Genomic DNA, 17153 nt, shown 5'->3' on the forward strand with positions numbered 1-17153 from the left:
TGCTTCCATTGGGGATGACGTCTTTTACCAGTCTGTCTTTATTAAAGTGTTTTCAGGAAGAGAGAGAATTCTTTCTTCCCGGAAGTCATCTGATTACACACTTCCGTTTCAGTGGGGTCATCTCTAATCCTTACGTGCCGCTCAAGTTTTTTTGTTTTTTTTTCTATTTAAATTACGATTTCTGTTAGGAAATAAATAGATTGAGCATTTTTAAACGTTTTATTTTATTTTGAATTTATTGATTTTTATGTCTCTTTGCAGGAAGTTGGGGAGATCTCCGATGAAATTGCAGGAAAGTCGATTACACGGATTTACATTGGAGCACAGCATGTGCATGGAGCGGACGTATCAGATTTTCTGGTTGGTTGTGTCAAGGTAAAAAAAGTTTGCAATATTGAGTGGAACATGGAGATTATGCAGAACTACAGAGTGACATAATGGTTATGCTGTCTTAAAAGTTTTGTAAACATGTTAAATGCTGCATGTTTAGTTATCTGCATAGTTGTAATCTTATATATAAAAGCGAAAATGTATGTATGTATGTGTGTTCACTTTTTCTGTATGTCTACAAAAGGCTTTTTTCAGAGAAGCGGTCGCTCGCTTCACAACTTTTTAAAACTTTTTATATCACATATAAATCGTAATATCTCACAGTTAACAACGAAGCTCGCCTGTCTATTTAATTTGCTCGATTTCGGGAAGATAAATATTCAACATTTGTCGCTCGCCGCATGTGGGTTAGTCTTTTTCCTATAACATCTTGGGAAAATAAAAAAAAAAAAAAAGTGTTCCGCAGTAAATGAAATACTATCCCGCAGTCAAACTTGACCTCATTAACTCGTTAAAACGGGCACCTGCCAAATCCAAGTAATCAAATAAATTCAAACGTGTTTCCATTAGCATCTTGCGGTGGGGGCAATGGTTAACGTCGCATGTTTTTTTTTTTTTTTCACACTTTAATTTACAACTTTGCCTCAACGGTTCGGGTTCGATCCTCATACTTACTTTTTTTTTTTTAAACCCCCCACCCCCACCCCTGGAGTTTCCACACACACCTCCAAACACCTGGGCAACGCCGGGTACCCCTCGCTAGTCTTATATATAAAAAGCACTATGTCTGTCTGTCTGTCTGTCTGTCTGTCTGATTTCTCCATATTTTCAAACTCTATGTCTTAGGAAACTAAAAGTCACATAGTGGTGCTGGGGGCCACAAATGATTGGATTTTTTATGGACTGTTCTTTTATGGGTCTTTTGCCGGTTAAAATAGTTTTTCAGGGGTCAAATAGGGGGTCAAAATTGAAAAAAAAATCGTTATGCATTTTTTACATTCATCTTAGTTTATTGTTAATTTTTAACTTTTATCAGTTCATATGCGTGTCACGTTGGTGTAGTCGTAATGTCACCAGCAGCTTTGAATGCTACAGTTTCGGTTTCGATTCTAGCTGATGGCACCCAAATACTTTTTTTTTTTTTACTTTTTAAATCACGACTCTATAATAATATATAAGAAATCTGGACAAATTAAAATATCATAGCAAATCCGCCCCCCCCGCTAGTAGATAATAACTAAGAGAGACCACCCTAATATATAGGTTGACCTTTGAAATAGTAATTTCTCCTTAGATATTAGGTAGTGTAAGCATGTTTTATTCTTTGCATAGGTGTAATACATGCAGGCCTGTGAGGGGAGAAATATTTAGATAAGAGAACAGAGACTTCTAAGATTTTGGGCTGTTATTATGAGCCACTTGAGATTTTCCAAAAGTTATGATCATCCACTGGTCAGTAAATACTGTTTGTGTTCAGCTGCCACACATGCTTAAGGCCATCAGAACCAAACAAATTAAATTTTGTCTCATCATGGTTCTAGTAATCTATGGGCTTTGTTGACATGTCTTCAGGAAACTGTTTGCGAGCTTTCTTGTGTATTGCTTTCAGAATAGGATTCCTCCTGGGGTGAAAGCCATGCATACCAATTTGAGGAATACAAAGATAAGTGTGTTATGCCTACAGTCAAGCATGGTGGTGGGAATGGCATGGTCTGGTGCTGCATGATTGCTGCAGGTATTGGAGAGTTACATTTCATTGAGAAAAACATGAACTCTAACATGTACTGTAAAATACTGCAGCAGAGCATGATCCCCTCCCTCCAGAAACTGGGTCGCAAAGCAGTGTTTCAGCATGACAATGGCGCAAAATACACATCCAAGAAAACCACTGAAGAGGCTAAGGGCAAAGGTGATGGACTGGCCAAGCATGTGTCCAAACTTGAATCAAATAGAACTTCTTTGGGGCATCCTCAAACAGAAGATGGAGGTGCGCAAAGTCTTAAATATCCGCAACTCCGCAACGTTGTCAGTGAAGAGTGAAAGAGCATTCCAGTGACTACATGTGAAGCTCTGGTAAACTCCATGCCTAGGAGAGTAAAGGCACACAAAATATTGAGAGTTAGCATGTTGTATGTTAATATTGACAATTTTTCGTAAGGGGTATACTCACTTTTGTTGCCAGGGATTTAGCTTTCAATGGCTATATTTTGAGTTATTTTGAGGGGAAAACAAATTAACGCTGTTGTATATGCTGCAGACAGACTACTTGTTATTGTGTCAAAAAATCATTTTTTCAGTGTTTTCCCATGAAGAGATATATTTAAATATTTGAAGAAATGTGAGGGGTGTACTCACTTTTGTGATACAATATATATATATATATATATATATATATATATATATATATTTGTTAATAAGTCATTCCTTTTTTTCTTTCTGTTTTCCTTTTGTTCTTTTTCTTTTTAGTTTTTCTTTTTTTTTTTTACTTTTTATTTCTGGTGAGAAGATTCGGTGTGTGTAAAAAAGGAAAGAAAAAGAAAAAAAACGAAAGGAAAAACAAATAAAAAGTGAAAAAAGATACACAAGTATACATATATATATATATATATATATATATATATATATATATATATATATATATATATATATATATATACATATATATATGAAATAAAATGGAGGTGGAAGGAACTGGATACTCAACGTTTCGCCCGATTTATTTTTTTCATTGACATTTTATTTCATATCGTCGGATTTAATCCAGCTCAACAATCATATATATATATATATATATATATATATATATATATATATATATATATATATATATATATATATATAAGGGAAAAAAACAATACGATATATATATATATATATATATATATATATATATATATATATATATATATATATATATATATAAGGAAAAAAACCAAGTTATGTGTTCATCAACGTTTTGTCTTTATTGTGAGAAAACAAAACACCAGTAAAAAATATTTGAAAATATATTTTTGATGTAATTAAATGTATGACCTTGTTCCATTTTAGAAACGGAAAAAAATCGTTGGAAATTCAAAAATGGGGGGGGGCATAACGTTGTAAAAGAGAGTAAGATTTTTTTATAACCGTTAATATATTTAAAAAGATATGATACAATTCATATTCTTTTTGGAAAAAATATGTCCGTTATAATTCAAATATGGATGTGTAACTGAAATGAAATGAGTGTATTTTTTCTATGTAATTTATTGACTGATTATATGTGTTAATTATTATAGGTGGTGTTTTCTACGGTGTGAGAGAGCTGTTTTTGCTTGTTTGAAGTCAAAAGTATGATTATGCTGCAAGGAATGGGAGAATAATGCATTCAAAAAAATTTCTTATATCTCTTTTATGTTTATTGAGCCTTTTTTTCTAATCTATATTGGGTTTTCACAAATGTATATATCATGGCAATTTTGTGCTTGAATTTTCAATAAAATATTGTAATTATTTTTTTGTTTTGTTTTTCTTTTCCAGAACATCCGTATAGGCAATGATATCAGGAAATCTCTGTTGTCGAAGCCGCAGACGTTCAATGCCGAGACTGGATGCAGCATGGAAAATCCTTGTCTCACAGATAACCCCTGTCGTCCGAACACCTGTGTCGATACATGGGGACAATATAAATGCGATTGTTTGCCAGGTAAGTAGCATTTCTATATACTTATGTATTATTAGTCTGGTACTTCTATCATGCCCAGAACAATAACCACCTGGAAACCCTTCAGAGATGTGCATTCAAGCAAATGCAGACACCTACCATTATTTGAACACATTCCCTCGTCGCCAGTGTTGTGGCCTTGCAAGGCGATAATGATCAAAACTAACACAGTGGTATAATTGACAAATGTATATTACAGGAGTACACGTTATGATTGTGGGGCCATAACTACCATGAATTACTACCTCAACATTTAGATGTACCTGTATTTATGTGAGTTGTAATGTAAGAAAAACGTTGTACAATAGTTCATTTTTGAGTTCTACTCAAAAAAGCAAATGGCTGTCTCTATCGCTTCTATATATAGTGCTAAAGCACATATAATTTCCTGACTATTTCTTGTATTCTGGCCAGACGATTCCTTGAGTATTTCCTGTATCAAGGGCAGACTACGGGTTTGTATTACTGTACACATAGATTCGAAAAAGTTGTCAAAAAACAAATATATAACAAATAAATGTTATCATTATACTATGTTATCATGTTATACTATTAAAAACCCGCCGAATATATGTCAAGCTATGTCACGATAACATATATTGAGCAAGTTTTTAACAGTATTTTATCTAGTTTTTTATTTATAACACCTTTTCCCAAACTTACCGTGTTAAAGAGGGAGTCAGACGCCATCTTGAATTTTCCAATATATCGGTAAACACTGCATGTTTTTCGAGCTGAATAAACATGTTACATTGAATAAAAACACGAAAAATATATCCAGTTTGGTAGAAAAGTAACTTATCTTGCCTTTGATAACATTTATTTGTTATGTATTTGTTTTTTGACAACTTTTTCGAATCTGTGTACAGTAATACAAACCCCAGACTACTCCTTAGGTACTTTCTGTATCAAGGGTGGATAACTTACTCGGTACTTCCTGTATCAGGGGCAGACAAATTATCCAGGTACTTTCTGTATGCGGGGCAGACAACTCTTCGGGTACTTCTTGTATCAGGGGCACACACCTCCTTGGGTACTTTCTGTATTAGGGGTAGACAACTTACTAGGTACTTCTAATATCAGGAGCAGACAACTCCTCTAGTACTTCTTGTATCAGGGGCAGGCAACTTCTTGAGGACTTCTTGTATCAGGGGAAGACATCTACAAAATTATTAACCAACTCACCAACACCACCCATTAACACATTTTTGATTTCCATCTGTCTACCAAACATTGACATGTGTATAAAGTTAGAAAACAAAAACAACAACAGAATCAGGAAAATTATAAATTAGGACGGTAGATCTTGAACTCAACATCCTATCGGATAGAGCTATAACAATAATAAATGATAATATTTAGTAGTTTATTGTCAGAATATAAGAATCTCAACATGTTGCATGTGGAGCATATCATAATAATAAATTCAAGGCAAAATAAATATATTCATTTGTCAGTTCAAAGAAAATATTCATATAAAACAGTTTTATTATATAAAAGTTATAGAAACTCTTTATATGACATTTAAAAAATTAATGCCTCTCATCAGAAGAGGAGAAAAGAGTTTTTAACGTTATGTTCCTACTTGTTTGTTTAGATTTTGGTCCCCCGACAAAAGGAGGGTGGACCTGTAAATTCACTCTTGTCCGTTCATCTGTTTGTCTGTCTGCACTTTTCTCAATAACTACGCCTTGGAAATTTTTTGAAATTTTGCACAAACATTAATCATGATATGAGTAAAAAAGTAACAGAATGGATGTTCCGGGAAAACTTTGGTTGCCCCCCCCCCCGCCTACAGGCACCGTTTGAGTTAAAATGGTTAAAATTGACATTTTCTGCTTATTAAAAAAAAAATTGAGTTCTTGAATTTTTATAAAACTTTCTGAAAAGTTGTAACTAACTGATTTCTATATAATTTTGTTTGTCTATACTTCATGATAACTCTTGGGTGTGCCCCAGGGGCTCTTTTAGGGCTAATAAAAACATTCCATTTTTGGGACTATTTTACCAAAATTTTCTGCGTATGTCTATTTAGCAGTTTTGCATGGTGCTGAACTCAAATTTAAATATGTTAAGGCCTTGGGGACTTTTGGGGCTAAATGGAGGGGGGGGCCAAATGATGGACTTGTTAATTTCTTTTTTTGCATAGTGCAGAACTCAAATTTATAAATGTAAGGCCTATAACTACACTGTTTGTTCGTTTTAATTGGGATTTGGCGTCCCCTGCGGAATTTAGGGCTAAATGGGGGTGGGATGGGGTCGGGTGCAAATGCTGAACTTAGTCATTTTTTTTATGCCTTGTTCACTGTGCATGCTTCACTTGTTTACTTCTATTTTTACTCAATTGTATTTTTTTTAATTCTGCTGTATTATTATTATTATTATTTTTTAATATTATTATTATTATTTTTTAATATTATTATTATTATCGTTATTGTTGTTGTTATTATTATTTTTGTTATTTTTATTATTATTATTATTATTATTATTATTATTATTGTTATTTTCATTATTATTGTTGTTGTTATTATTATTATTATTATTATTATTATTACTATTTACTCACCAGGAGTAGTCATACAAACCATCATCAAAGATTGCTCTTTGAGAACAACTTGTGGTGTTCACTGGAGTCTGAGTGACAACAAGTCTGCTCAGATTTCTAGCACTCTCCACCTCTTTCAATAACCTCTGCAAAAGAATTTGGGTTATCGCAACAGCCACTTACATTGATTTCTTGTTGGCAGCGACCATTGGTCTTCACTTTGATTTGAATGGCAATAAGCTTCCCCAAGGTCTCATTCCTCTTTGCACTCAGCCAATGGAGGTCTGGCTAGTGCTTTCTCTCCTCGGTCTTTCCATCCTTCTTGACCTTCCTCATTATTTGGTGTGGTATCATTTAATGGTGACATTAAATGATACAGTTTCAGTTTTCATCATTCCATGTGATGTTCCTTTGTGTTTTATATCTGTAGCCGTTTCTGTGTGTCCATTTTGTGTCCGTAGTTCTTGTATGGTGTTAGTCTCCGCATTCAAGGGTTTTCCTTAATATTTCTGTAGTTTTCATTATTGTTGTCCGTTGTATCTCCTCAGACATCCCTCTGATTCCAATTTCTCCCATTCAAAGTTTTTGGTGACTTTCTTCATCCCTTTGAGCTCTCTGGCCAGTTCCGTGTATTTGCTCCGCTTCTCTATCTTCTTGATTTTCACTCTGTGGTCTGTTCGAAGGGCAAAATATACAATCTGGCAGGACCTTTCCTTCTTGTTTACTATTATCACATCCGGTCTTCTTGCTTGGATGGGTTTATCAATTTTTATATCCATGTCCCATAGGATCTTGTGACTTCCATTTTCCAGTACTGCTGCCGGTTTGCGCTTGTACCATTTGATTGGGGGTTGAAGATGCATTCATCTGCATAATTGCCAGTGTACTGGCTTCCCCACTTGATCGTGTCTATTTTTATATTCTTTTTGGACTAGTTTGCTGCATTCACTTATTATGTGGTTTTATTGTTTCGTCTCTTTATCTATATTAATACAATAGCGTGTGTGTTATTTTCTGTGTCACACTTACATCTTGTTTCTTCAAAGTAACTGTGGTTTAATTGTTATGACCTTCCCTTTTCTTGTAATAAATAATTTTATCAAGAATTCTTCATGAATTATAGCTGATGGCACTTGAGTCACCTACTTTTTTATAAATACTTTTACCAAAAATTCTTCATATAATTTGATTTCGGATTCGAATGAACTGAAGTTATAAGATATATATATATATATATATATATATATATATATCTTATCTTCCTTTTAATAATATTATTTAAACTCATTCCCTTTTCCTTGCACCCATTTGTGAATTATTCCATGGATTTCTGCCTTTGGACCATCTTCCAATCACGCGATCCCTTGGATTTTACTTGTGGAAATGGAAATTTAACCAACTTTTTGGGATTTTGGATTTTTGGATTTTACCGTTATTGGATATTTTATCCTTCACCAGTCTATCCATTCACGTGAAATCACCTTTTTCTTCACCATATTCGCTCTGTTTCACTATTTGTTATCAAGTAAGATCTATAACTTACTTGCAGTTTCATCAAATACTTTTGCAAGCAAAATCCGATCCCGCATTTTGCTAATTCCTACCCTCTGATGAGAAGGAAAGTATTTCTTCGAAACTTCACAGATTAAGGACTATCCACTTATTTTGTGCTTCCTTTTTAAAATTAAATATGTTTTTAACTCTTTTTCAAAGTGTTTTTTAATATATTTTATTAACTACTTGTTCTTATATATATATATATATATATATATATATATATATATATATATATATATATATATATATTATTCACAAGTTTTGGTTTCAGTTACGTTTCAAGCTAATGCACTGCAGCTATATGGATATATTTTATTTTGTTGAAATCACAGCTTTATAATATAAGAATCGATAGAAAATTGTCTCTATTATAATATATACAAAATCTGCATAAATTAAAATATCATATTTAAGTGTACTGTACAACCAGGCTACGCTGGGTGTCTCTGCTAGCTTAGATAAATACTTTTGCAGTTTTAACAAAAGAGCTACAATAATATCAGAGCGTCTCCATTTGCACTCCCGGCTGTGCTATTAAAAAAATGCTCTGCCGAGGTTGCTCCAGTTCTGTCCAAACTTTACAATAAATGCCTTAACGAATCTTGTTTTCCCAACTGCTGGAAAATCGCCTCTGTGGTACCAGTCTTCAAGAATTCTGGTGAAAGAACTGACCCACTAAATTATCGCCCCATTAGCCTCCTCCCGCTTTTCGCCAAAATATTTGAGTCCTTAGTTAATCAAGCCCTCGTCCAGCACCTAACAGCTGCTAAACTCCTGACTGACAAACAATATGGATTCAGGCAAGCCCGTTCAACAGCAGATATCTTAACTGTAGTTTCTGAACGTATATACCGTTCATTGGACAAAACAGGGGAGGATAGAGCGGTGGCCCTTGATATATCTAAGGCTTTTGATAGGGTATGGCACGATGGTCTTCTAAGGAAAATTAGATCATATGGAATCACTGGAAGAATTCATAATGTAATTAAATCCTTCTTAAGTAAGAGAAAAATCAAAGTTGTCCTCGATGGTCGTACATCCAAACAATATGACATAAATGCGGGAGTACCTCAGGGGTCTATCCTTGGACCTCTATTATTCCTGATATTCATAAATGACCTCCCTGATAAAATTGTTTCGGAGATGGGTATATTTGCTGATGACACCACTCTCTATAACAGATATGAGGGGAAAACAAATGAACACATATCCAAGGAAATGGCAGAAACACTAGAGGACGACCTCCAATCCGTAGTGGAATGGAGACAAAAATGGTTGGTCACATTCAATGCTGCTAAGACTAAGCTTGTTTCCTTCAATAACTACAAGAAACCTTCTCTACCACCAATAGCAATGGCCAAGAACACATTGCCTGAAAGTACTTCTTTTAAACTCCTCGGCCTAACGTTTACAGGGAATATGAATTGGAATAGATACATTGAGACCATTGCCAAGGCTGCTGCAAGGAAGGTGGGCTCCCTCTACCGTGCTAGAAAACTACTTACGCCTGATAGTATCCTATACCTCTATAAGGCAACCATTCGCCCATGTATGGAGGACTGTTGTCACATCTGGGCTGGTGCATCTGCTGCTTGTCTCTCGCTCCTGGACAGGGTTCAAAAGAGAGTCGCCAACCTGATAGGTCCTGAACTATCATCTAGGCTTCAGCCTCTGTCCCATCGACGAGATGTTGCATCCCTCTGCCTGTTCTACAAATACTTTAATGGTGAATGCTCTGACGAACTGCAAACACTTGTACCTCCCCGACGTAACTACCCCCGACAAACCCGACAAGCTACTAAGTCTCATCTCTTTACAGTAGAGATCCCTAGGTGCAAGAAAGCCTTTTACTCCAATAGTTTCTTCCCCAGAACTGCGGGTCTTTGGAACTCCCTTCCGGGATTCTGCTTTCCCAACTGCAATGATATGCAGAAGTTCAAGTGTAATGTTAACAAACATCTTTCTACTCTTCTCCCTTCATAATGACCCCGCAAATTAAGTCCCTAATAGTAGCCCCCTGCTTCAAAGTGGCACTGTGCCTTGTTTGGGGTGAAAATTGAATAAAAAAAAGAAAAAAAAAAGAGTCCGCTGATGAATTTTCACAGGTCCTGCTAGTTATTATTATTATTATTATTATTATTATTATTATTATTATTATTATTATTATTATTATTTACTCACTATTTTAACATTTTACTTTATTTTTTATATTCCTCTGTTGTAAACCCCCTCACTGACATACTTCATTTATAATTACCCTCATATTATCTCCCTACCCACTTTCAAGTTTTCTTGTTTTTTTTTAAATCTATTTTTTAATATATTTTAATCTATTCCTCATCCTTTATCCGTATCTCTTCGTAACATAGTGCGTGATTGAATGCGTGGAAAATACCATCAGCGGCAAAAGATGGCCAGCATGCGAAGAGATTAGCAGCAGCAGCAAAAAAAAAAACGCACATATGCAAATTAGGAAGTGTGCGCGAGAAGAGGAAGGAAAGAAAAAGAAGAAAAACTGCAACACGCGCTCGCTCGCCAGAGAAAAAAAGACGACGTAGAAAGAAAGTACATGTGCCTATTTACAATGCCTCCCCACGGGGCAGAGTTAGACACCAGGGTCGTTTTTTAACGTGGAGAAAAGGTACAAAAATAAAAATTGTCTCAGTCGTGAAGGATTTCTGCTCCACTGAAAGAGAACGAGAAATGGAAGTGCCGCATCTGAAGAACAGATACTACACTTTGATCTTGGCCAAAAGGCAAGTACATGTGAAGTCATAGGCGAAAAATGGCTGACTAATGGGGCGGGGGGGGGCGTCGAGGAGAACGGATGTTTAAAGATGCAGGCGAGAAATGGCCGGCATATACGGCTGTCGTGAGATCAGAGAAAAAAAAAAAAAAAAAAAAAACGACGTAAGAGAAAATGGAAGAGTGAAGTCGCAGATGAGAAATAGCTGGCGTGAGGCAAGAGCAACAAAGTCGGCGTCGAAAAAATAAAATGGACGTGCAAAGGCGAAGGCGAGACGTGGCTGGTTAATACCGGCGTGAGGTCGGAATAAAGTAGAAACACTGCCTGATAACATGGACATGAGTCAGCAGCGAGTGACTTTTTTAAGTGGTGTCGAAAGTAACGGTAATAAAAACGTTTTGTTAAAAAAGAAAAAAATGCCGACTCGGATATTTTATTTATTTGTTTGTCCCTTCTGCATGACAGTGCCATGAGGCGACTGAGACGAGTTATCGACCCCTGTTCTTTGAATAAGAAACGCCCTCTATCGGCCGTTCTGTGAACCTAAAATATAAACAAGTGTCTCCGAGAACGCAAAAATATAGAATAACGAAATAAATAACATTAAAAAAAACATATGAAAAACATTTATAGATTGTTTTTAGAATTATTTCATGTGAGATTATATAAAATGTAGTAGCATATAAGTATTTGTTTTTGTTTTTTGTTTTTGTTTTTGTTTTCAGAATAAGATTGTATAAAAATATGTCAAAATATAATTTTAGCAAAAATATAATTTTAAAAGTATGAAACATTTATAGAGGTTTACCAATGATTTATTTGGTTTGGGGGGAGGGGGGTTACACGAAGACGGTTCTTTTTTTGGGGGGGTTTTTTCACAGCAAGATTGTATAAACATAGATCAGAATATAATATTTGTTTGTCAATGTAGCAAAATATAATTTTAATACAGAAGTTTTTATTTATTTATAAAAATTTATAGAAATTTTTTAATAATATATTTCATTTATTTATTATTATTTTTTTTTTTTTCAATGAGTGATTTTTATTGAAACCTTTTTGGAATATAGCGTTTTTGGATAGTTGCCTTATTTGTTCAAAAATCCCTTTCACGGGATTGTCTTTGCACGAACTTTTAGAAAGGTACAACCCCTGTTTGGCTGACACACGCCCTCTATCGGCCGTTCTTGAAACTAAAATACACACATTCGCCTCATGTCACTGTCATGCAGAAGTGTCATTTATTTTATTTTTGTTTGTCTATTTGCAGCGTAACGTCTACGTTACATATTTATTCAACACACTTTGTCCCCATTTGACAGTAAATCTGTTTTCTTTTTTCTCGTGATTAAATAATCGTATATTTTCATTACCCTGTTTCAAGGAGTAATGATTGCAAGGGGAGATAATTCTTGCTTTACTGATTTTATTTTTTCTATTTATTTTAACGCAGGTCGTATTGGATCGAACTGCACGGACGTCTGCGACAACTTTAACCCTTGCCAGAACATGGGGATTTGCCACCGACCGACACCTGAGCAAAGCACTTACACGTGTGAGTGTGGACGTCTCCAGTTTGGTCGGTACTGCCAGATCAGCTTACAGCAGCCTTGCCCTGCAGCCTGGTGGGGTTACCCTATTTGCGGACCATGCAACTGCGATAAATCAAAAGGTTTTGATCCCGTGTGCGAAAAGACAACAGGCGCCTGCTCGTGTAAGGTAATCAGTTGAACTTCCCTTGTTTGAGACAATGCATATTTAAGGGGCTACTGTGATAGGGGCCAGGTTCATAGGGACAGGACAACCTGGATGGGGAGTTGATCAGTAAGATGTTTGTTCACATTACATTTAAATTTTTGCGTATTAGTATGATCCAGGAAACAGGGAGCAGAATGGGAATTCCAAAAGTTCGCTTGAGGAAAGAAGTTATCAAAGTAGAAAATCTTCCAATATCTACGGCGAAGGGGCGGGATTTTGTTGTTAGTCAGGTGGATCAGTTGACCCATACTGAGGGGGCACAAATGTAGGAAGTACATTGGAATACATGCCTTCGCTGGGACACATATGGTATAATGACAAACAGACGAACATGTGCTGCACTTTACTCTGCTTAAAGGGGGAAGTAATGCATGGGAGGAGAATGGGAATTCCAAAGAGAAGCTGTTTGAGAAAAGAAGTTATCAAAGAAAATCTTCCAGAATCTAAGAATATCTATGGTGAAGGGGTGTGATTTTGTTGTTAGGTGGATCAGGAGTATTTATGTTGACCAATATTGAAGGGGTATGAGTGTAGGAAGTACATTGAAGCACATGCCTTGACTGGAACGAGTGTATAATGACAAACAAATGAACATGTACTGCACTTCACTTTCTCTAAAGGAGAAAGTAACGCCTGGGAGGATTCGATGCCTCCTTTCAGTCTCAAAAGAAAATGGATACCCTATGTAACTGTAAGGCAAGGGTTGCGAAATCCCCAACCACACCTCTCCTGAATCAGCACTGAGTCCAGTGGCAAGGAGAAGTCCAGGACGACAGGAAACAATGCCGAGATAAGCAGAGAGCGCATATAGCACCTGGAAGTACCAAATGGTCACCCATCTGGTACTGGCTAGGCTCATCGTTGCTTAACTTTGGTGATCTGATGGGAACTGGTGTGTCAAATGTGATTATGCCATATAGGAGGATAGCCTGGGAGGATACTATTCCAAATAAATGAACAGATACTACACTGGCCTGCCTCAAGAGGAGGCAATGCCTGAGTGGATGATCTCATAATAACAGGACAAATACAATATTACCTTTACCCCTCCCCCACAAAAAAGGAGAAGATGATGTCTAGGAGAAAAGTCTTCAAGCTAATAGGTCCCACTTTGTCAACTAAGCTCCGACCCCTGTACCATCACTGCAATGTTGCATCTCTATTTTACAAATATTTAAAATTTTTAAACTTAATTTCTATTTGTGTTATTAAGGATAAAATGGTGAACATTTATTGATTCCAAACTAAAATTTATAGCTCTCTATCTCTACTATTATATATGCGTGTGTTCGTTCCCTAAGAACTCTTAAATGGCTGGGTCGATTTTTATGAAATTTCACACAAATGTACTTTATACGTCTGGCAGTGTTCATAGAAAAGTTTTTTTTTTATATCAGAATGTTTTCGATAAGTATTGATAATCTAAAAAAAATCCAATGAAAGAAGGAGCAGGCGATTTTGACCAAAGTTAACACCTTACACAGCCTAACATCACAAGTACATTTGAGAACTATTTATCCATTTATTTATTTATTGCTGACTATTATCCTCATCTTCTAGTTGTTGTTTCACAATGTTTCGGCCAACTGTTCCTCTGGCCTTCGTCAGGTGGTTAAGCACGATGGGATAGGAACGCTGAATCTCAATTACTGCCTTCCATAGTTGTTGTTGTCTCACCACGTTTTGGTAAACTAAGCCTCTGGCCAGCTTTGGCTAGGATTGAAACCACTATCTTCAGACAATGCTCATCTAATCCTGTTGTGGTTAATCACATGACGAAGGCCGGAGGAATAGTTGGTCGAAACGTCGTGAAACAACAACTAAAAGAAAGATGAGGATAATCGTCCGCAATAAATAAATGAATAAATAATACAAATTATACATCTCATTAAGAATTCCAATTAATTAAATTATATGCATTTGAGAAGTTTTATTACCACACAAGCAGAAAGGCATATAAAATCAACAGCAGGTTCTTTGATATCACACAGGAGTGCGTTCGAAATGAATGTTTCTGTTTAGAGCATAATTGAACCATGATACTTGTCTTTTTCATTTTAAACTTTAATGCAAGCTATTATACATAAAAATAATTTCATAAAATCAACAGTAGGTTCTCTACAGTGCAATGTAAACTACAATGTATTGTGGACGAAGTCACTGCCAGCAGGGATATGAATGAAGTTTCCTTCCGGTGCACTGCGATGGGTCCCAGACTAGAGCAGACAATCGATTTGATTAAAAAATAGATGATTTCACTGATTTCTATTACAATAAAAATTTGGGAGTGTGAAACATTTTTCATCATCATTCAATACCAGGCAACGTCAGATCTCCCGGCTAGTTCAAATATAAAGTGTATATTTTACCTTGGAAAAAAATTATGTGCATGGATTTTTATGGTAATTTGAAAATTTCAAATAATAGATGTTAAAAGAATCAGAATCAGTAATTGCATCGGAATTAGAAATCAGAATCGGTAATTGCATCGGAATTAGAAATCAGAATCAGTAATTGCATTGGAATTAGAAATCAGAATCAGTAATTGTATCGGAATTAGAAATCAGAATCAGTAATTGCATCGGAATTAGAAATCAGAATCGGTAATTGCATCGGAATTAGAAATCAGAATCGGTAATTGCATCGGAATTAGAAATCAGAATCGGTAATTGCATCGGAATTAGAAATCAGAATCAGTAATTGCATTGGAATTAGAAATCAGAATCAGTAATTGCATTGGAATCGTCCCATTACATTTCTAATTCTGATAATTTCTCTTTTGCAGACAAATCATTACCGGCCAAAAGACACCGACCAGTGTTTCCCCTGCAACTGCTACCCCGAGGGTTCTATGGGACCCTCATGTGATAAGTTCACGGGCCAGTGCAGATGTCACAAGGGGGTCATTGGACGACGATGTGATAGCTGTTCCAGTCGTTTTGCTGAAGTTCATGAAATTGGGTGTCGAGGTGAGTACTAAGGTTTTTTTTTTTTGACAATCATACAGTATAGTTAACAGCCGAGAAATTGAAAACAAACAAAATATGCAACAAATGACTTTTACCAAGTGCAAGAAAATTTGTTTTACTGCCTCTTTCCATCCTTTTCTTTCTCTCTCCACTGTTGACTGCAAGAGAAAAAGGCCGAATTCGGTATTTGGTGTTTTTTTTTCTTCATACAGGACTATCGCATTGTGAGCCAGCCATCAAGTTTTTGTTTTTTGGAATGTATAAATTCTAGTTATATATTTTTATCAAAAAAAGCTTGAATGTATAAACAATGATGAATGTAACTATTTAACTGCTTCACCCCAGGACGATGAAAGCTTTTCCAGAGATGTCTTCACGGCATCAAATTATACTCCCCAGCCAATGGTAGTGTTACATTTAGGTAAAAGTGATAGCTGATATTTACCCTTTTTGACGTCACCAGGGTCCAAATTAGTATAAAGGGTCTCAGAAAAATTACTTTCTTTCACTGTTCCCGATAAATCTTCAAAAAACAACACTGAAACTAAGTCGATGACTTAAATCAGTAATGGTAAAAGTAGCGTTGCTTAAGATAGATAGAGAGAGAGAGAGAGAGAGAGAAAGAGAGAGGGAGAGATAATGAAAAAGCGAAAGAGAATGAAAGAGAGACAGACAATAAAGAGAAAGAGAGAATGTAAGAAAGAGATTTTTTTAAATTTAATGTTAATTTAATTTCTTTTTCTTATTTTTTTTTTTTTTTCAGTTGTGTACGACGTTTGTCCTCGCAATTTTGCCCGCGGAATCTGGTGGGATCGGACATTCATTAATGAGATGGCTGTCCAAGATTGTCCCTCTGGAGCCATAGGTAAGGATACAAGTACAAACCTAAAAATCACTTAGAAAAGAAAGTATACTTCTTTTACCTACTAAAATACATCTATGTAAATAAAACAGTAGATTTATGTATGTATGCATGTATGTATGTATGTATGTATATATGCATGTATGTATGTATGCATGCATGCATCTATGTATGTATGGATGCATGCATGTATGCATGTATGTATGCATGTATGTATGTATGTATGTATGTATGTATGCATATGTCAGGTCATGTCATATGCTACTGGTGCCATGTAACCCAGTACTACCTGTCTCATGGTCGGGTCACCGGCGACTGAACTGGTTCCCCCACCAGACTTGTTTGGTGAGGAGGGTGGCTAGTCTCCCTGAAAGATTAAAAACAAGACCTTCCAAAGGGCGAATGAACCCTTTTTCGGGGTCAACGGCCAACTAGCACCGTGTGTGTTTGTGTGTATGTATGTGTGTATTGGGGTGGAGAGGGCTCCCGTAAGCCGTAGTGAAGGCAACCTTTCTAGGAGAAACAAATCTCTGATTCAAAAAAACCATAAAGCGGGAAACCAGTACCCGCATTAAGCTGGTCTGCAGTTTAACTTGTTGCTGGCTATCTTGCTCTTGCTTGTCACTGGATCTCAACATTTTGAATCTAGAGAGAGAGACTTAGCTGTCGTACAAAGCTAAGAC

At 35.9% G+C, this 17153-nt stretch overlaps 1 protein-coding gene across 8 annotated transcripts in view; it reads left to right on the top strand.

Annotated features, from left to right (window-relative positions):
• LOC145260645 (protocadherin-like wing polarity protein stan) overlaps positions 1 to 17153 on the top strand; it is a 450806-nt gene that overhangs the window by 311246 nt on the left and 122407 nt on the right. For all 8 annotated transcript variants that reach the window (XM_080118975.1, XM_080118974.1, XM_080118979.1 and 5 more), the window contains exons 12-16: positions 262 to 375; positions 3850 to 4015; positions 12335 to 12600; positions 15425 to 15608; positions 16372 to 16473. In XM_080118975.1, coding sequence (XP_079975101.1) covers positions 262 to 375; positions 3850 to 4015; positions 12335 to 12600; positions 15425 to 15608; positions 16372 to 16473 — 832 coding nt within the window. The remainder of the gene's footprint in view (positions 1 to 261; positions 376 to 3849; positions 4016 to 12334; positions 12601 to 15424; positions 15609 to 16371; positions 16474 to 17153) is intronic.

Source organism: Euprymna scolopes, chromosome 36 (genome assembly GCF_053919585.1).
Source record: "Euprymna scolopes isolate OS-2025 chromosome 36, ASM5391958v1, whole genome shotgun sequence".
NCBI classification, from domain to species: domain Eukaryota; kingdom Metazoa; phylum Mollusca; class Cephalopoda; order Sepiida; family Sepiolidae; genus Euprymna; species Euprymna scolopes.